Source organism: Phodopus roborovskii, unplaced genomic scaffold (genome assembly GCF_943737965.1).
Source record: "Phodopus roborovskii unplaced genomic scaffold, PHOROB, whole genome shotgun sequence".
Taxonomy (NCBI): domain Eukaryota; kingdom Metazoa; phylum Chordata; class Mammalia; order Rodentia; family Cricetidae; genus Phodopus; species Phodopus roborovskii.
The window spans coordinates 5,129,857-5,152,142 of record NW_026126436.1 but is presented as its reverse complement, the minus strand read 5'-3'; the positions used below and the strand labels follow the sequence as shown (position 1 = coordinate 5,152,142).

General features: G+C 40.6%; 1 protein-coding gene across 1 annotated transcript; it reads left to right on the top strand.

The window, feature by feature from the left end:
- The first annotated feature begins 10,917 nt into the window (after positions 1 to 10,917).
- Positions 10,918 to 13,775, top strand: Smim8 (small integral membrane protein 8). The gene is made up of 2 exons (XM_051187513.1): positions 10,918 to 11,074; positions 13,192 to 13,775. Exons 1-2 carry the CDS (start codon positions 10,940 to 10,942, stop codon positions 13,348 to 13,350), a joined length of 294 nt encoding a protein of 97 aa, XP_051043470.1. The 5' UTR covers positions 10,918 to 10,939; the 3' UTR covers positions 13,351 to 13,775.
- The last annotated feature ends 8,511 nt before the right edge of the window (positions 13,776 to 22,286 follow it).

The following is a 22,286-nucleotide window of genomic DNA, read 5'->3' as shown; positions in this document are numbered from 1 at the left end:
TTTGGGGTCATGTGAAGTAGGGACTAGGGCTTCTCTCCTGTCTCTAGGTTAAGGCAGTTATCCCTCCATGGGGGATATGTTCCTAAGGTCTTTTTGCGCACCAGGGATACATCCTGGCTCTACTGTCTGAGGTCCCTTAGACTCCTCAGTCCTTCTGGCTGAGACCCATATTCTTGGGGGCCTGAGTCAGTCCCATGCTGGCTTCCCAGCTATCAGTCTGGGGGCCCGTTAGCTCCTCCTTGTTCAGGAAAGCTGTCTCTAGGTGTTTCTGCAGCCTAGTCTTGTCCTCTCCATCTGCATCTGTGTTCTACTTCGACTCAGTGTTTATGTATGGATGTTTGCTCCTGTTTCCAACAGGTATTAGATGAGGGCTCTATGGATAAGTTAGTGGTTGATCTCACTATCCAGGAAGGGCATTTATGGTAGCCTTTCCATGGATGCTCAAATTGTTAGTTGGCGGCAGTCTTGTAGTTCTCTAGACCTTTCTTTGTGTTCAATTTTATCTTCAAACCAATATTGGCTCCCTCTTTTATGTTCCCTCTCCCTCTTCCTCTCTCCCTCCCTCCCTCCCTCCCTCCCTCCCTCCCTCCCTCCCTCCCTCCCTCCCTCCCTCCCTCCCTCCCTCTCTCTCTCTCTCTCTCTCTCTCTCTCTCTCTCTCTCTCCTGTCTTCTATTCCTAACCGGGCTCAATCTTCCAAGTCGCATGTGTTTTCCTCTCCTCCCCCTCATTTTCTCCTACTTCTCTCTCCATTCACTGCCCCCCCCCACTTCCCCTGAGCTCTGGGGGACTTGTCCCTTCCCAGTTCTGTGAGGGACTTTATATGAATCTCTTAGAATATGCCTTGTATCCTAGTTCTTCTGGTGGTGTGAATTATGGGCTGGTGATCCTTTGCTCTAGGTAGGTATAAAATCCATATATGAGTGAGCACATACTGTGTTCTTCTTTTTGTGACTGGGTTACCTCATTCAGGATGGTTTCTTCAAGTGCCATCCACTTGCCTGCAAATTTCAAGATACCATTATTTTTTTTTTCTGCAGAGAAGTATTCCATTGTGTAGATGTGCCACATCTTCATTAACCATTCTTCAATTGAGGGGCATCTATTCTTGCTATTACAAATAGTGCTGCTATGAACATAGTTTAACAGATGTCTTTGTTGCATGAATGTGTATCATTTGGGTCCCATTTATTAATTGTTTCTCTCAGTGTCTGTGCCCCTGGAGTTATGTTCAGGAAGCGGTCTCCTATACCAATTTGTTCAAGGGTACCTCCTACTTTCTCTTCTAAGAGGTTCAATGTAGCTGGATTGATGTTGAGGTCTTTGATCCATTTGGCCTTGAGTTTTGTGCATGGCGACAGACATGGATCTATCTGCAGTCTTCTACACACCCTCATCCAATTGTGCCAGCACCATTTGTTGAAGATGCTGTCCTCACTCCATTGTATAATTTTAGCTGTTTTGTCAAAAATCAGGTGTTCATAGGTGTGTGGGATAATATCAGGATTTTCAATTCGATTCTGCTGGTCTACCTGTTTATTTTTGTGCCAATACCAGAGTGTTTTCAGAACTACAGCTCTGTAGTAGAGCTTAAAGTCAGGAATGGTGATGCCTCCTGAAGTTCTTTTATTCTATAGGGTTGTTTTGGCTATCCTGGGTCTTTTGTTTTTCCATATAAAGTTGATTATTATCCTTTCAAGGTCGGTGAAGAATTGTGGTGGGATTTTAATGGGGATTGCATTGAATCTGTAGATTGCTTTTGGCAAGATTGCCATTTTTACTATGTTTATCCTACCTATCCAAGAGCATGGGAGCTCTTTCCATTTTCTGGTATCTTCTTTAATTTCTTTCTTTAGAGCCACAAAGTTCTTATTATATAGGTCTTTTACTTGTTTGGTAAGCGTTACCCCAAGATACTTTATGTTGCTTGTGGCTATTGTAAAGGGTGATGTTTCTCTGATTTCTTTCTCTGTCTATTTGCCATCTAAAAAAAGTAGGGCTACTGATTTTTTTGAGTTTATCTTGTATCCTGCTAGTTTGCTGAAGGTGTTTATCAGCTGTAGGAGTTCCCTGGTAGAGTTTATTGGGTCGCTTATGTAAACTATCATATCATCTGCAAATAGAGACAGTTGACTTTTTCCTTTCCAATTTGGATCCCCTTGATCTTCTTTTGTTGTCTTATAGCTTTAGCTAGAACTTCCCGTACGATATTGAAGAGATATGGAGAGAGAGGGCAGCCTTGTCTTGTTCCTGATTTTAGAGGAATTGGCTTAAGTTTCTGGATTCAGTGCAGAATTCTACCAGACATTTTAGGAAGAACTAATACCACTACTCCTCAAACTGTTCCACAAAATAGAAACAGAAGGTTCATTGCCAAACTCTTTCTATGAGGCCACAATAACCTTGGTACCCAAGCCTCACAAAGACACAAGTAAGAAAGAAAACTACAGACCAATATCCCTGATGAACATCGATGCAAAAATACTCAATAAAATACTGGCAAACCAATTTAAGAATACATCAGAGAAATCATCCACCATGACCAAGTAGGCTTCATCTCTGGATTTCAGGGATGGTTTAACATATGAAAATCTATCAACGTGATCCACCATATAAACTAACTGAAAAAGAAAAACCATATGATTATCTCCCTAGATGCTGAAAAAGCCTTTGACAAAATTCAACAACCTTTCATGATAAAGGTCTTGGAGAGATCAGGGATAACAGGAACATACCTAAACATAATAAGAGCAATATACAGCAAACCAACTACCAACATCAAGCTGAATGGAGAGAAACTTATTTGTTCCACTTTCATTAAAGAGTTACAATGTATCAACCAATCTAACAACCTCACATACCATGACATTTATATGGTTCTTATACATAATCTCCTTCCAGAGGATTTTAGGTGAGTCTGGACATTTGTAAGATACTATTCAACAACGTTTTCCTAGAGGAGCTCAGGCGAGTATGGGGCCAGGTTAGGGCACCAAACTAATTCTGCCCAGCCACTTGGGGTAGAGGTTGTCCCAATCAGGCTCTGTTGTGAAGGAGGATTTTAGCAAGAGACCAATTTATAACTTGCCTCCTGGCCTTTCTCCATAAGTCTACCCTTAAAGCTGTAATTATGAAAAAAAAATTAAGAGGTCATCCAAGGACAAATCCTATTGGCCAGAGATAACTACTGACCATGTCCAAAGTGCCATCAAGAAGGACATTGGCCTGTCAACTGCCCTTGTGGCCCTTGAGGCATGGGGACATCAAACCCAGATCATCCTTCAGCCAATTCGTAGGTCCAGCCATGAACAACTGAGGGGGCCTAGGCTCCCATCATCTGACCTCTGCCACCTCCACCAGGGAGCCACAGGTTGTCATCATGGTATCAGGGTAACCCATCACATTCTTTCTGGATACCAGGGACACTTACTCAGTCCAAATGGAATTTTGGGAATCCACCTTTCCTTCTAGTTCCCTTATTGTCGGGGTAAAGGGGGACTACTTTACCAACCTTACCAAATCCCACCGCTTAATTGTATATTTAGGGGCATCCTTCTTACCCATTTCTTTCCAGTGATACCAATCTGTCCCATTGCCTTGCTGGGGAAGGACCTCCCAGTCAAAGTGGGAGCCTCTATTTCCCACTGTCCACCAATCAGCTTGACCCCAGGTTTACCGGCTACTCCCCTCCTCCTTCTCCTGCAAACCACAATTGGACAAACCTTTCTCTTTACTGTCCTCCCAGGTGGATCCCAGAGTGTAGGAACCCAAACCCCTTTATAGCCAAACATCAGTCCCCTCTTGTCATTCAATTATAAAACCCAACCAAGTACCTTACCCAGGCTCATTAGCCACTCTCTCTCTCCAAAGTCAGAGGACTTAAGCCTCTAATCTCTGACCTCTTAAGAAAATCCTTTTGTGCCCTGTCTTAGTTTTGATTTCTATTGTTATGAAGAGACACCATGACCACAACTGTTACAAAGAAAGACATTTAATTGGGGCTGGATTACAGTTCCAGAGGTTTAGTCCACTATCATCATGGCAGACATCGTGCTGGAGAAGGCGCTGAGAGTTCTACCTCTGGATCTGCAGGCAACAGGAAGTGAACTGTGTATCACACAGGCATGATAACTTAAACATATGTGAGACTTCAAAGCCTACTTCATAATGGCACACTTCCTCCAACAAGGCCACAACTCCTAATAGCACCACCCTCTATGGGGCAAGCATTTAAACACATGAGGCCACAGGTGCCATACTCATTCAAACCATCACATGCCCATGGTTTCTCACTTTAACACATTGATTCTGACAGTTAAAAAAGCCAATGCAACCTACTACTTGGTTCAGGATTTCCAACTTATTAGCCCTGCAGAGGTTCTTCTCCACCCCATAGTAACCAAGCTGTACTCTCCTTTCTACCACCTCCTCAGGGACGTCTCATTTTTCTGCCCTAGACTTCAAGGGCACCTTCTTTTCCAATCGTCTCCAATTCCAGTCACAACATATCTTTTCCTTTTCTTGGACTGACCTAGATATCCATCTTTCTTTTTAAAATGTATTCTTCTGTCATACAACACATCCTGGCCCCAGTTTCCTCTCCCTCCACTCCTCTTAATTCCTCCCTCTCACCTCCCCTCTTTCCCAGATTCACTCCTCCCCCATTTCCCTTCAGAAAAGAACAAGCCTCCCAGATGCATCAACTAAACACAGCATAACAAGTTACAGTAGCATAGGCAAAAACCCTCACATCAAGACTGGAGGAGACAATCCAGCAGGAGGAAAAGAGTCCCAAGAGCAGTCAAAGGAGTCAGAGACACCCCCATTCCCACTGTTAGGAGTTCCTACGAGAGCACCATGAGAACAACCATAACATATGTGCATAGGACCTAGCTCAGACCCATACAGGCTCTGTGATTTTCAGTCTCTGTGAGCCCTAAGAGCCTTGCATATTTAATTTTGTAGGCCATGTTCTCCTGTTTTCCTCAACTCCTCTGGTTCCTACAATCCTACCTCTCCCTTTTCTATGGGGTATCCTGAGCTCTACCTAATGTTGGGCTGTGATTCTCTGCATCTGCTCCCACCAGTTGCTGGGTGAAGCCTCTCTGATGATGATTAGGCTAGAATGCAGTCTATGAGTATAACAGAATATCATTAGGAATCATTTCATTAGCTTTTTTTTTTTTTTAAAATGCGGGGGACCAGGTGTGTTTGGTTCTATCCTAGGTCTCTGGGCTATCCTGTTTCTGGTCCCTGGCCCTCCAGGCAGTGTTAGTCATAGGCTTCCTCCTTTGGCATGGGCCTCAAGTTAGAGCAGTTGTTATTGGTTGGCCACTCCCACAAGGTCTGTGACACCATTACACCAGCACATCTTGCAGGCAGGGCAGATTATATGTGTGCCACACCAAATCCAGTAGATTCTGTGTGACAAGTTCCACTGACTGAAGGAATAACTTCAAAAGAAGGAGGTCTCCTGGAACCGGTTGTGGAACTCTCCGCCGAAGAAAAGTATTGAGCTGTATTTCTCATGGCAATCTTTGCTTTTCTATTCTTTTCTCATATTAATGAAAGGTTCCTGAAAGCCTCTGCTGACATTTTAAACAAAAGATACAAATGAGAAACTGTCCCCTGAGACATGGACATCTCCAGGACCCCATCTCCAGGACATTCACGTCATTCACATAATTATAAATAGTGTTGATCAAAACTTTCCCAATAATAAAATTTCATATGGCTGTACATGTGTAATTGAGAGTATTATATGTATAAATGTTTGGTAAAGAAAGCCTTTTGATAAGAAAAAGTCAAAACAGGTCAATATTTCAGATTCTCAAGAGCTAGGCAACAAATATTAAACAATAACTGACCATAAAAATTTATTAACCTGATATTAGAAATAGGCAGTTAGCTGTGGTTAGCCTTGAATGATTTTCTGATATAATGTTAGCCTTGAATATGTTGTATGTTACTGTACCTAATAATGATGATGTCATTTGTTCTGTCTGGATTTGCTTCGTTGAATACAGTCTCTGAGAAAATATTCTTTATCCTGGATAAAAAGCCTTGCTTGAAAGCTGCAAAATACACAGATTCAAACTGCCTCTGCGTTTGTTTCTGTTCATCACTACCAAATCCTTACCCACCTAGTCTTTGAGAACCCTCATCTCAGGGACCCCCATATCCAGCTGGGGTGGTCCCTGGCATAGGTGGAAGGTTTCATGTCTGGGTTGGTGTCCCAATCCCACCACCGAGGCTTTGTCTGGTTACAGAAGATGGCTAGTTCAGGTTTTGTATCCTCCATTACTAGGAGTTCTTGTGAGGGTCACCCTGATAGATTCCATAGAGATTCCACTACACTAAGTTCCACATTGTCCCCCAAATGCTCCCCAATTCCAGTCATCCTTCACAGTACTCTCGTCTCCATCACCCCTCCTCCTGATCCCTCCTGCTCTTACCCACCTTCAGTCCACTGACAAAATCTATTTTATGTCCCCTTCCCAGGAAGATCCATGTATCCCCTTTGATCCCTCCTGTTTCTTTGACTGTCTGAGTCTGTGGATTGTAGCATGATTACCCCTTACATAACAGCAAATATCTACTTATAAGTGACATCATACCATGTTTGTTTTTCTGGATCTAGGTTATCTCACTCAGGATGATTTTTTTTTCTAGTTCCATCTATTTGCTTGCAAATTTCATGATGTCTTTTTTTTTTAAAGTTGAATATGTTCCTCTGTGTAAAAGAACCACATTTTCTTCATCCATTATTTGGTTGAAGAATACCTAGATTTTTTCCAGTTTCTGTCTATTAAGAATAAAGCTGCTATGAACATAGTTGAGCAAGTGTCCTTTTGGTATGATTGAACATCCTTTGGGTAAATGCCCAAGAGTGGCATAGCTGGGTCTTTAGATGGATCATTTCCCAGTGTCTGAGAAACTGCAATATTGATTTCCATAGTGGCTATACAAGTTTGCCCACCATCAATGGAGGAGTGTTCCTCTTGCTTCCACATCCTTGGTAGCATAAACAATCACTTGAGGTTTTTTTTTTTAAACCTTAGCCATTCTGACAGGTGTAAGATAGAATCTCAAAGTAGTTTTGATTTGCATTTCCCTGATGGCTAAGGATGTTGAACATTTCTTAAATGTTTCTCAGCTATCTGAGATTCCTCTGTTGAGAATTCTCTGTTCTCTGTACCCAATATTTAAATTGGATTATTTGGTTTGTTGATGTCTGGTTTTTTGAGTTCTTTATATATTTTGGATATTAGCCCTCTGTTGGATATGGAGTTGGTGAAAAACTTTCCCCATTTTGTAGGCTTCTGATTTATCCTATTGATGGTGTTCTTTGTCTTATAGAAGCTTTTCATTTTTATGGGGTCTCATTTAGTGCCTGTGCTATTGGTGTCCTGTCCAAGAAGTTTTCCCTACTTTCTCTTCTATCAGGCTCAGTTTATCTGGTTTTATGCTTAGGTCTTTGATCCATTTGGACTTAAGTTTTGTGCAGGGTGATAAGTATGGATCTATCTGCACTCTTCTACATGCAGAAATCCAGTTCGACCAGCACCATTTGTTGAAGATGCTGACTTTTTTCATTGTGTTTTCCTGGCTTCTTCATTAAAAATTGGGTATCCATAGATGTGTGGATTTATGTCTGGCTCTTCAATTCAAGTTCATTGATCAATGTGTTTGTTTTATGTCAATACTATATGGTTTTGATTACTATAGCTCAGTAGTACAGCTTGAAACAGGTCCAGTTCCTTGCATCTTACCTCAATCTCACCACATCTCCACATCTCCGCCAAACTAAAAGCACCCTATAAAACCCCAGACTACTTTTGAGTGGTGCTACCTTCCCTTCTCTTGGAAACACAAGCCAGTTTTTGCCTTTTGTCTTCAGCAGCTCTAGTAATCTGATGCTCTCATTAAACCATACACTTTCCACGTACACTAAATGCGTATTTCTAGATATCTTTTCCTATAAATATATACAAGACACATGAAACGAAAGCTTATTTGAATGTCAGAGGCTGAAAGTCAAAGGTCCCAAGAAAGCAAATTCCATCCTGCAACTGGGATTCAAGGGCCAGGGCTCTTAGAGATGCCTGGGTCGGCCCGGGTCCTGCTCTGCGGCCTCCGTGGCATAGGTGGCGCTGTGGTGCGGCCTTTCCCTGCGGATGGCAGCGGAGCGAGCGCTCCTTGGAGTGCAGGGCCGGAAGGAGAGCGCTGCGGGTACAGGTGACAGCACAGAAGTGCGGAGTGTTGGAGCACAGCTCCCTGCGTTGGCATAGGCGTCCGCGCCGGATCCTCGCTGTGTTCCCGAGTGCCCAAGGTCAGGCTCTGCGGGCTCTCGCAGGCGTGTGCGTGGTTGCATGCGATGCTACGGTAGGTTGCTGACAGCAGATGATTCAGACTTAATTGACCGTAGTTACTCCTGGAAGCTTCGAATGCACCTGGTTTTTAGCTACGCACCACGAACTGCCGGTGGATTACAGCCTTGAGGGACCAACCAGACTGACCCGAGGCCGCCATAGGAGCTTAGACATCCCGACCAGGGTCTGCAAAGCTTGCAGCCTACAGATTGCCTGACATAGTGACCAAACCTTTCCTTAATCCGCACGTGGGGGAAATCACGAGATGAAAGGGTTTTCTGTTGCTTTGTTTTTCTTTTTAAAGTTATATTTTATAGTAAAAAGGGATTTTTTTTTTTTGTGATCACAAATCTTATGGGTCTTGGAGAAAGATGGTGTGGTGATGGATTAGGAGTTGGCTGAAACTGGAAGAACTGGGTTATCTTACCCCACCCCCCCACCCCCCCAGTGAGAAACAAACGGGGCTAGGAAGGGTTAGACTAGATTTGTAGGATGACCACTATTTTGAAAACATTTTTCCTATAAAAAATGTTATGTCCACATCTATAATATTTCAATCAATAGTACCAATCCTTTTTTAGAAAAGTACCAAAATTGAGGATAAGTCTATGCTTGATTTCCTCAAGCCATTAAATCCTCTGATTATTTCTTAAACTTTCTCCTTATTATTATTATCATTGTCATTATTGGTTCTTGAGACAGGGGTTCTCTGTGCAGCTCTGCATGTCCTGGAACTCACTCTGTAAACCAGTCCTCTACCTCCTGAGTGTTGAGAGTTAGTTTTAAAGGCACACACCACCACTGCGAGGCAATTTAAAGTGTTTTAAGGTGTCCTACTCCAAAACAGTGTAGTAAGTGGAGCTAAACAAATGTTTTTACACTGTCATTAGATTGTTTTGGGCATTTGAAGCAATTCTTTCTAGACTATATTTGAAAACACAGTATTTTTCCAAAACACTCTTTCCTTTTCCTTTCCCTCCTCTCCCCCCATCCCCAGGCCTCCTGAGTGTTGGGGTTAAAGCTAGCACCCTCTTATTGTTATTTTTTTTTTCATAGCAGGCTTCAGATCAAAGTTTCATTCACACAATGGAAGTTTGCTTTTGAAACTACTTACAGGAAAATCCTTTAGGGGAGGAAAAAACAGCTTTTACATGCAGCAATGCACTCACATGGTTGCTGAGAGCCAGCTGTCTATAAAGTGGCCTGTATGATAGAAAGCAGGCATGGTCCTGTAAGAGCTTCATGCAACATCTAGATGAACACTACAGTCAATGACGTATTTAAGTAGCTGGCATCATAAGTTAGGGTCTAGAGACTTTGGTTACTGGGAGCAATTTAACTCTCAAGAGTTAGCGAGTCCTGCACTGGTCTGAAATGGAACCAGAAATTCAGCAGTGAGGGGGAAAGACATGACAATAATAACCATGACATACATGGAGAACAAGTGAGGGGACAACCTTTCCTTGGCAAGTGTAGAAGATGGGAAATTTTCCTTCTAAGCTGGTGTTCCTGACAAAGTAATTAACCAGTTAAATGCTGAAGGTGAATGTTTAGGGGTCACTTCAGTAAAAGGAAGGAACACCTAGTTTTCTCCATAATTGTAAAGTTGCTAAAATTCTGCTTTCCTTTCTGCGACACAGAAGCCTTAATGACTTGTGCAAAGCACCGGTGCGTAAGTGTGAATGTTAACTCTTCATAACATTCACTGGTCATGAGGTTGCCATCTTTCCCTTATGTTGTCATTAACAAGTCTGTGGGGGCATGTCTTTCCCTGCTTTTCTGAATTATGTGGTAGGAATGAAACCTGAAAGAAAAAAACATTGGTACCCTGAGTAAAAGAATCAAAAAACAAAAAGGCACATTTGAACTTAACAGGGTAGAGAAAAGGGTGTTTAGCTTAAGGAGCAAACATCCTGTCCGCATGGGAAAGTTGCTGCTTATTTTTCTGTTTGGACAGGGGAGGTCTTCAGGGTCCTAGAGGATGAAGGCACATGGCCTGGGCTGAAGCTGTTAGAGGAGATACTGAAAAAGGAGTGGTAGTACTTCTCCCAGGCTGCTTTGGAAGGGCTAGTTGTGAGGGAAAGTAAAACATGGCAGAAATACAGAGGGAAGTCTGTTCTCCTTTGTTCTCTTCTGCCTTGGCCATGGTACAGTGTCACTCAGACCAATAAACCATTTTCTAAACTTCACTCAATTTGTTTACCTGAGAAAGGAAGGAGAGGAGAGGAGAAGGGAGAAGGAGAAGGAATGAAAACAAATGAGAAGGGTTATTTTACCCAGCAAAACTTAAAGCACCATTTAAAAATCAACCTTTGATCACTCTTGGAGCACAGCTAGAATTTAAAAAGAGTATGTTGTTTGTTTGTTTGTTTGTTTGTTTTAAGAGCTTTGGGCTCAACCTGATGGAGCACACCTTTAGTCCCACTACTTTCAAGTCAGAGGTAGGCAGGTTCTAGGCCAGCCAGGGCTTCATAGCAACACTTTGTCTCAAATAAAGAGAGGTTTAACTTAAAATCAATAGGAAGGAAAAATACATGTTGTTTTTAGGTGATACTCTTCAGTAGTCAAGATGTCTTCAGCACCTGAGCCTCCAGCAGTTAAGAAGGAACCACCAAAAGAGAGGAACTTTGAAAGTCCAGGCCTCCGAGGGACACATACAACAACCTTATTTCGGGCTGTGAATCCAGAGCTCTTCATTAAACCTGTAAGAAACATGTCCAGGAGACTTGCTCACTTTTCCATAGCATTGGCTTGGTGTTTTTTTTTTTTTGTTTGTTTTGTTTTGTTTTTGTTTTCAAGACAGAGTTTCTCTGTTGCTTTGTAGGCTGTCTTGGAACTCACAGAGATCTGCCTGCCTCTCGAGTGCTGGGATTAAAGGCATGCACCATCACCATCCAGCCTATAACATTGGCTTGTGTCAAGGACATTTTATGCTAAGATGACCCCCTAAGGTGGCAATGGTGACTCACACCTGTAACCCCAGCCCTTGGGAGAGAAGGGCTAGAGAATAAGCAGGGTTTGAGGCCAATCTGGGGCTACAGTCTGAGCCTCTGTCTTAGAAAGTAAAAAAGCAAGTTTTAAATGCTGTTTCATGTAGAAAACTCTAAAATATGCATTTGTATACTGTTGGCGTTGTAAACTAGTGAATATATTTCATTTGGTGAATTTATTTTTGCATATAAATTCACTTACAAAATAAGAAATGAAAATTTTAAATATGATAAATATTGAGATATTTTGTACTTGATTAGAATTTTAATAATAGTTGCCATTGTTAATTGTTTTAAGGTTTAAATGGGTCAACTTAATCAAGCCATTAAAGTATTTTAAAATCCTTGGCTTCCATGTAATTTTAATAGTTGAAGACATTTCATAATTGCAAATTTAAACTGCTCTGATTTTATAGCCTTTCTTAGATATTTATTCAGATGAAAAAATTTGACACTTTGAGAGTTAGCTTTGAAAACATGACAGAACAGTAATTTCCCCTTATATGTTTCTTTTTCCAGATTCTCTTTCAACCACATCCCCCAAATAATAATATTTGTTTTGACTAAAGAGGAAAATAATATGATTATTTATAATGTTAATTGAATTGTTGTGTTATTGTTGCTAATTGTGCATAGTATATACTGTTGGTCTGGTGCGATGTCTGGTTTTAGGTGTTCATTGAGGTTCTTGGAATGTACCCTCTATGGGCATGTGTAATGAGCCTTTCTCTGTCCCACCAGCCAGCTCCCAAATAACCAGAGGAAGACTTATTATTAATTATGAAAGTTTGGCCTTAACTTGGGCTTGTCCTAACCAGATCTTATAACTTAAATTAACCAGCTTTTATTAATCTACATTTTACCAGGTGGCATTTTACGTTTCATTCTGTATGTCTGACTCCTGCCATGTCTCCTTGATGTCTCTTCTCCACCTTGAATATCTCCTCCAACTTCTCTCTCTCTCTCTCTCCAGAAGTTCGACCTATACCTCCTGCCTAGCTATTGGCCATTAAGTTATTATTAAACCAATCACAAAAACATAAAATCACACAGTATACAAATGTCCTACAACAGGCATGGGGAAATTACCATGGTAGACATGAAGGCAGCATCAGAAACTACTCTTTGTATTACTCTGTACATGTTCACTATTGAAGGGAAAGCCAATTTATTAAGTATAAACATGTACAAAGGTGGGTATGTCTGGTTAATATATTTACATGGATTGCAAAGAATAAGAAGTACTTCTCTGGAAACTTTCTGCCCCCTAATTCAAGGCTTTATCAGTTTGATTTTTAGAGTCTTAGGTTTCCCAGGAATACCCCAGGGTAATTAAAACAGCATAGTATCTGTTTCAATTGCTAAATTTCTTGAGTAGAATAGGTTCTTAAAGAAGAGCATATTTTATTGTTGTATATAATGTAAGTTTTGGAGGATTTTGTGACAGTTATCCCTGTGTTGGGCAGGAGAAATAGCATGTGTTCTATATGTCTCACCTTCTAATAAACTAAATTAAATTGCAATTAAATTGCAGCTCAGAGAAGGGAAAGCTCCAGAACAGTGTCCATGAATTTCCTCTTTGCTCAACTTTCACCTTCCTAGGGCAGAGGTCCAAGCTTCCCAGGCTACAAAGAGAAGACTGGAGATGAGAAGCAAGAGGCTCATATCAACTGTTAAGCTGATTGAATAAGGAATAAAGTTAACTGTCACTCATTAGAATGCTGGGGTGGTATTAATGACTTGTCATGCCAAGAGGGAAGTGCAGTATGATATTTGCCTCTCCTGAAATTATTAATCTCACTGGCACTTTATAATTTTCTTTCTTTGACAGAACAAACCTGTAATGGCTTTTGGATTGATAGCCCTTTCACTTTGTGTGGCTTATATTGGTTATCTGCATGCAACACAAGAGAACAAAAAGGACCTCTATGAAGCTATTGATAGTGAAGGGCATCATTACATGAGGAGAAAAACATCTAAATGGGATTAAAGTCCTGGTTCCCTCAGATGGAGCATTATTACAGGCTCTGAAATCTTCAAATGAGACTTTCTGAAGAGTGTGTAGTTATGTTAATTATGTTTCTTGTTCCATAATCTGTTAGTAAGAGAGAATATAAAGTTGGGATCAGTCCACTGTAGTAAATTTAGTCTGGATACAGCTGCAGCTATTATCTCTTCCTTTTCCCACAAAAGAATTTCTCAATATGTCTTCTGTGAAAATGCCATAATGTGGGGAGACCTTTTTGTTAAATTTTATGTAACAAAGTACCTAGTACTATCAAATTTGTGTGGAGTTTCTAATGTTTTTAAAGTGAACTGTACCTTTGCAGCTATGTTTTGCTATTTAATAGAGAAGATACCCCTTCAGCTATTAAAATCATGATTAAATAATGGAATAAAACAAAGTGATTGGAAGTTTTCTTTGAAAATGTTATAATGAACCTGATAGGAAGTGATGAATAACCTTGTGCACGTTGGCATAGGAGAAGACTTTCTGAATACAACACCATTAGCACAGGCACTAACATCAACCATTAATAAATGGAACTTCAAGATACTGGAAAACTCTGTAAGGCAAAGGGCATCATCATTCAGACAAAGAGGCAGCCTACAGAATGGGAAAAGTTTTTTTTTTTTTTTTAACCAACTCTACATCTACATCTAATAGAGGACAAATTTCCAAAACATATATAAAGAGCTCAATAAACTAGGTATTAAAAACCAAATAACCCAATTTAAAAATGAGGGTACAGATACTAAACAGAATTCATGATAGAGGAAATTCAATGGCTGAGAAATAGTTAAATGTTCAATATCCTTAGCCACCAGGGAAATGCAAATCAAAACTACTTTGAGATTCCATCTTATACCTGTCAGAATGGCTAAGATCAGTAACAAAGTTGATAGCTCATGCTGGTGAGGATGTGGAATAAGATGAACATTGATCCATGCTAGTGGGAGTGCAAACTTGTACAGCCACTAAGGAAATCAATATGGTGGTTCCTCAGAAAGATGGGAATCCATCTACCTCAGTACCCAACTATCCTACTCTTGACCATATTCCCAAAGGATTCTGCATCCTACTACAAAGACACTTGTTCATCCATGTTTGTTTCTGTTCTATTTATTCATAATAACCAGAAATTGGAAACAACCTAGATGTTCCTCAACAGAAGAATGGATAAAGAATATGTGATACATTTACACAATAGAGTATTACTCAGCTGTTTAAAAAATGGCATCATGAAATTTGCAGACAAAAGGATGGAATCGGAAAAGATTACCCTAAATGAGGTAACCCAGACCCAGAAAGACAAACATGGTATGAATTCACTTAAATGTGGATATTAGCCATTAAGTAAATAGTAACTAAGCTACAATCCATAAACTGGTTAGGTGTAGAGGAAGGGACTAGAAGGAACACGTGCATCTCCCTAAATGGGAGAGATAGCTGTTATGGGTAGACTTGGGGTGTTTGTGGAGAACTGAAAGGATCAGAGGGGGAGGGTCTGTGGGAAGAGACAATTATACTTTAAGGGTGATATGGAAACCTAGTGTAGTGGAAACTTTCTAAAATATATGAAGGTGATCCTAATGAAGTCTCCAGATAATGGGGGAGATGGAATCCCAACTGGCTATCTCTTGTCACCAAATGAAGCTTCCAATACAAAGACTGGGTTACATCCAATTGAGCTATTGGCCAAAGGGGTCTTATGGAAATTCCCAAATAACCCAGGCTTTTGCTAAGACTATAGGTTTCTCCCCACAAACAGCAAGGCCCCATTGCTTAAGACAATACCTATACAACTCCGAACATGGAGAGGTCAAGCTGGTGCCTACATAGAGCCTCCATCCCTGTACTCTAGTGTCTTCAGTATGGGAAGGTATTCTGCAGGCTACCAAAAGAAAAATGAACACTCCAACCCAGCCACAAATCCTTTGATCTACAATGCTGTTCTGCTTGCACAATGTGCTAGGGCAATGGAGGCACAAAGCTCCTGAGAGTAGCCAACCAATGTCTGATTTGACTTAAGGCCCACTTCAGGAGATGGGACCCATAGCCAATACTGCTTAGGTGACCAAGAAGCAGAGACTAGGTATCCCAGAGACCCAGGGTAACAGTAAATACTATTCATCTTTTTTTAAAAAAAAAAGTATCAAAAATGACTCCTAATGATGTTCTGCTATACTCATAGACCAGTGCCTGGCTCAGGCATCATCAGAGAAGCTTCCTCCTGCAGCAGATGGGAGCAAATATAGAGACCCACAGCCAGACACTAGGCAGAGACAGACAAGACAGAGACCTTGGAACACATTGCTCTATTTTTCTTTATTTTATTTTTTGAGACAGGATTTCTTTGTGTAACAGTCCTGGCTGTCCTAGAACTCTCTTTGTAGATCAGGCTGGCCTTGAACTCAATTCTACCTCCTGAGTGCTAGGATTAAAGGTATGCACCCAACTGGAACACACAGTTCTAAATGTGATGTCTCTATCAAATCCCTTCCCTACAAGCTCAGAGAACCTTAAGGAAAATGAGGCAGAAGGAATATAAGAGCCAGAGGGGTATAGAGGACACCAGGAGAACATGGCTCTCTGAATCAACTGAGCAAGGCTCATATGAATGCACAGTTACAGTTCCTCTGTGCCTATATTGTAGATTTCAGTTTAGTATTTCTATGCCATTTTTGAGCATGTGAATGAGTGGATTTCTCATTCTTTTGCCTGCTCTTGGGGCTCTTTTCCTTCTGTTTGGTTGCCTTGTCCAACTTCAATGTCATGGTTTTTGTTTTGTCTTATTATAATTTATTTTGTCATTTGTTGTTATCTCTTACAAGCCTGTTTTCTAATGAGATACAGAAAGAGAATGGATCTGGAAGGGAAGGGGGATGGGGAGGAGCTGGGAGGAGTGGATGTACGAGACAAGAATCTATTTTCAATAAACAGGGACAATTTTATACTGGGGCTGGGGAGATGACTCAGCAGGTAAAGCACTTGCTACACAAGCCAGAGTTTGAATCCCAGAATCCACTTAAAGCTAGACACAGAAGAGTGAATCTGTAGTTCCAGTGTTCCTACAGTGAGCTGGAAGATGGAGGCAGCTCTGGGGCCAGATGGCCTGATATACACAATGGAAACAACAAAGGAGACAAGGACTGACACCTGAAGTTTCTCTCTGCCTTCCATACATATGCCACACACACTTGCCCTCACACATATCATACATCATAAACATACACAGAAAAAACAAAATGTTTTTACTTGTCTGTAATTAAATACTGCCTAGTTACTTTTTATAAATTGTTGCAATGGTTTTATAGACACAAGACCAAACGTTCTTACTTGTTTTAAAACTAGAATCACTCAATAAATAAAAATAAAAAAGTGTAAAAAATTCATAAATATGTCTTCTTACGATACCATCTTTACCTTAGCTATTTCAAGCCTTCCTAGTGGGATTCTGTATTTGTTTTCTTTCTAGACATTTACTTCATTCTCCAAGCCATAATTGGAGCTTAGCAGAAAATCTCATCTCTGAAATTTGGTTTCAGTGTTAATATCAAATAATAGCAGCATAAACAGATTATCATTTAAATTTTAATTTCTAGTATTTAATTGTGGTTCTGTAAGGTGCATGAAGATTTATATATGCCTAATGTATAAATACACAGAAACCTAGCTAGGGCATGGGAAGCTAGCACAGTGGGTATATGGTTACTGCCCAAGTATGAGGGCTGGAGTTCTGATCCCCAGCATTCATGTATAAAGTCAAACATGACAGCTAGTGTCTAGGTGAAGCCAAAGAAAGTGGATTCTGGACACTCCCTGGCCAGCCAGCCTAGTTGAAACTACAAGCTTTAAATTCAGTGAGAGACCTTGTCTTAAGAAATAAGATGCGATACAATAAAAGAAGACACCAACTGTCAACCTATGCATGAGTAAGTATACTGTGTGAACATTCATACACAACAGTTCAAAGCATAATTAATTAAGCTCATCTCCATGGCTCTCAGCCCTAAATAGGCATTTACTTCATTATAGCACACTTCACATAGCGTTGAAGTATACTTTAAAGTGTTCTGTAAAATGCCTAATAATCTAAGTCTTTTACTCTTGGCATCTCTGTATTTTTGTTTGTTTTTATAGATTGGGGGTTGTATTTTCAGCTTGTGCACTCATTGTGCATTACCATCTTCTACAATTCTTGTTCAACAAGGCAAGTTAATAGTGTCAGAGGTAATAATGGTTGGGTAAATTATCAAAGGTTCCGACATGGGAGTATGGGAGGGAGAGGGAACTGGGATTGATATGTAAAATAAGATTGTTTTTATTTTAAATGTTAAAAATCTGCCAAAAAAGAAAAAAAAAGAAAGAAAGAAAGGAAGGAAGAGCCATAGTATTTTGAATTCTAAATTCTACTTGCTCCAATCCTGTCATATTATAATTAGTTAAACAGCTAATAATAGTTAAAAGTTTTACTCAGGTCACAGTGATTCTCAGCCAGGGAGAAACCTGAACCTCATTGCACCTAAGTGTAGGGATCTTTCATCAAATTATGGTTTCCCTCAAGTGCAATGTCCATGTTAATAACCAAGTAGCCACATTAGCATGTAAACAAAATGTTCAGGTATTAAGTACAGAAACATTCCTATATTTTGAAGCAATGCAAAAGATTGTTACTTGCTAAATCCTCCTCCAGTGACCTTCAGTACTACCTGTTGCTGATCAAACAGAACTGTTTATTAAACAGACTGCACTAAATACCTCTTTGGCAGTCAGTTGTGTTTAAGAAGGAATGGCTAGGATGAGGTAGGAATTGGAGTTCATGTGATTGAAGAGTTCTTCAGAGTAGGAATCTCCTAAAGAGTAGGGGAACTGACAGTTCTTTAATCAAGTCCATTTAAAAAAAAATTGTTTCATAGCATTCTATTTATTTTAACCCCCACCCTTTTAAAATCTCCTTCCCAACCCTGTCATGATTGATCCCTTCCTTCCTACAGTTCCTTTCCCCACATTCATGTCTTTTTGTATGTTTTTTGGCCCATTGATTTTAAACAAAACCATCTGACCATAGGTTTGGATCAAGCCATTGGAACCTAGTAGGTGCACTGTTGGGCACACAACTGAAGACAATGCCTGTCAATCCCCAGGAATCCATCAACTAACATTTTATCAGGAAGGGGTAGAGCTTTGTGTAGGCCAAACACAACACAGGCAGCCACCAATGCTGATTTATGTTTGCCATAGTTGTGTCATGCCCCAGAGATGGTTTTCACAGCCCTTCTTTATGTCTTCCAGCTCTTATATTCTTGGCGTTCTCCCCTCTGCCATGTACGTTGAGCTGTAGGAGAGATTATATAAAGGATGTATATTTTGCTAAGCTTTCAACTGTCCTTATTCTTAACAGCTTGCAAAGCCTTGAGTCTCTGTGTTCACTGTTCTTCAGTGCAGAGAAATGTCTCTGATTAAGGATGAGAGTAGCATTTATCTATGTATATAAACATTAATATTTAAAATACAGTTGACTGGTTTACAGTGCCAGAGCAAATCTTCATAAGTGTACTAGTCCAGGCTGACCTCTAACTTGGTCTAATAACTTCAGGCTCTGAGTCCTTGACACCTTTGTGCCTGGAATAAATTAACTTTTGTCCATGGGAGTATTTTTGTTCTGATAGGAGAGCTATTTGTCCAAATCAACAAATTGTCTAACTGATGAATTGGTTTTCAAGAATTTATTGGACAGCAAGACAGCTTAGTTGGTAGAGGTGCCTGCCTCTAAGTCTGAGACCTGAGTTCAATTCCTAAGACCCACATGGTGAAAGGAGAAAACTGACTCCTGTAGCTGTCACTTTACTCCCAAATGTATACCATGACATATGTACCCAACCTAATAAAATGTACTCTTTGGAAAGAATTTGTTTCCATTTTTTAAAGACAGGTCTCACTATATAACCCTGACAGCCTGATCGATCTGGAACTTGCTATGTGGACCAGGCTGGTCTTGAACTCCCAGAGATCTACCGCCCTCTGCCTCCCAAGTGCTGATGTTAAAAGCATCTCTTATACTCTTCTCTAGTGAATTTCTTTTTTCCATTTGTATTTAAATTTAAAATAATGACTTCTCTCTCAGCAGTCCTTAGTTGCCTGTATTCAGTGTCTAGAGTGGGGCCCTGTGAGCTTTTCCCCCATCCCACAGTAGCATGTATATTGGGATGATCATTGTTCAGATCATTCTTAGACAGCCATATTGTTGAGGTATCATAAGTGAAGCTTCCTTGTCATTTGTAGGAAACACAGTCTCACAGAATTTCTGGTCCTATGGCTCTTGCAATTTTCCCACCCCCTCTCTCTTGATGTTCCCTCATCAGGAATTCTTTAAGGTGCAGGAGTTCTGTCATAGATGTAACCACTGGGGCTGGGTACCCCATAATCAGTTGTTCACTTCCTTTTGACCAGCTGTAGTTTTCTGTAATGGTATCTATCTTACTTACCTTTCTTTGATGAGAGCTGGCAGTTACATTACCTGTGAGTGTAAGGATAACTATAATACAGTTAATAATTATACTGATTTAGTGAAGTGGCAGATAAGTAGGTTGATCTATATGATCCATGACCTTCTGGGAGGGGTCATCTAAAATCGGTCAAACCCTCCCTCCTGCCTCTAGGTTAAGGGATCCATGGGGAATGTGCTCCCAAAGTCCTTTTGTGCACCAGAGATACATCCTGGTTCCACTATCTGAGGTCCCCTAGACTGCCCAGGTCTTCTAACTGAGACCCATGTCCAGGGGGTCTGAGTCAGTACAATGCTGGTTTCCCAGCTATCAGTCTGAGGGCCCATTAGCTCCTCTTTGTTCAGGTCAGCTGTCTCTGTGGGTTTTCTGTAGCCTGGTCTTGTTCTCCCTCTCTGCATCTGGATTCCAGTTCAGCTCAGTGTTTAGCTGTGGGTGTCTGCTTCTGTTTCCATCAGCTACTAGATGAGGGCTCTATGATGGTGGATAAGTTAGTCATTAATCTCATTATCAGGGAAGGGCATTTATGGTAGCCTTTCCACTGTTGCTCAAATTGTTAGTTGGAGTCAGTCTTGTAGGTCTCTAGACATTTCTCTAGAGTCAGTTTCTATTCAAACCTATAATCTCTCTCTCTCTTCTCACTTATTTCTCCCCTGACTCAATCTTCCTAGTCCCACGTGCTTTCCTCTCCCTTCTCTTCCTCCTACCTCCCTCTCCACTCACTGTCCACCCCCCCCCCCAGTCTCAATATGCTCAGGAGATCTTGTCCCTATCCAGTTCTATGAGGGACCTTTTACGAATCTTTTAGAATCCTTCTTGTATCCTAGTTTCTGTGGTGGTGTGAATTATAGGCTGGTGATCCTTTGTTCTATGTCTAAAATCCATATATGAGTACATACCATGTTCCTCTTTTTGTGACTGGGTTACCTCATTCAGGATGCTTTCTTCAAGTTCCATCCATTTGCCTACGAATTTCAAGATTCCATTGTTTTTTCCACAGAGTAGTATTCTATTGTGTAAATGTGCCACATCTTCTTTATCCATTCTTCAGTTGAGGGGCATCTAGTTGCTTCCAGGTTCTTGCTATTACAAATAGTGCTGCTACGAACATAGTTGAACAGATGTCTTTGTTGCATGGATGTGGATCATTTGGGTATATGCCTAAGAGGGGGATTGCCGGGCCCTGTGGTAGACTGACTCCCATTTTCCTGAGGAACCTCCATACTGATCTCGGAAATGGCTGTACAAGTTTGTACTCCCACCAGCAGTGGAGGAGTATTCCTCTTTCTCCACATCTGTGCCAGCACAAGCTGTCATTGGTATTTTTGATTTTAGTCATTCTGACAGGAGTAAGATGGTATCTCAGAGTTGTTTTGATTTCTATTTCCCTGATGGTTAAGGATGTTGAGCACTTTCTTAAGTGTCTTTCAGCCATTTTTTATTTCTATGGAGAATTCTCTATTCAGTTCTGTACCTCACTTTTTGATAGGAATATTTGGTGTTTTGGTGATTACTTTCTTGAGTTCTTTGTATATTTTGGAGATCAGCCAGGTAAGAGAATTTCTTACAGCAAATGCTTATATATTATTTTCTATAGTGACAAATTCTTGAAATGTTCTGGGCACTTAAGTCCTTGTGATGTAGAGCTAAAAAAAAAATTGAAAAGTTTCAAAACAAAGATGGCTTCAGACAAACCGAGAGCAGTTTATTAACCCCACTTCTGGAAAAAGAATTCAGGAATAAATAAGACAGTCATGTTGATAGAGGCAACTTCATTCTCTATCTAGGTCTTTGAAGTGTTGATGCCATCTCTCCTTTCGGTGAATTCATCTCTTTTTAACCAATCTCCCAAATCTGATCAGCCAGTTTCTTGTACCATTTGGTAGAATTATTTAAGGCCTTCAAACAGGTATTAGGCCATAATAGTCAATAAAAACCATGATACATGAAGGAATTACCTGGTAACTTTTGTGAGGCACTTAGCCCAGGGCCTTCTAGATGGTATGTGTTGAAATTCATCTCAACAAAGGTTTGGTTCCTTAATAAAACCAATCCTTCTGGAAACGCTGTATGAGACATTGTCAAACATGAAAACAATTTCAGTAGCTTCATATAATCAGTAGAACAAATGTCTGTAAGGATGTTTCTCTAGAAATGATAGGAACAAATGACTTATGGTGTTTAAAAGCCAGGGTTAGCTGGGTGTTGCATGTGCCTTTAATTACAAGATGAGAGGACTATTGCCGATAGATTAATTTTCAGGCACACCACAGTGATGTCGAAAAAGCCTGTCTTAAACAAACAAAGCCCTCAAAAGTAGACCCTTTCTGCTGCCATGCCTTTACTCCACCATCATGGACTCAACCCTCTGAAACCATAAGCCAAACTGAATGTTTTCTTTTATAAGTATCCTTGGCC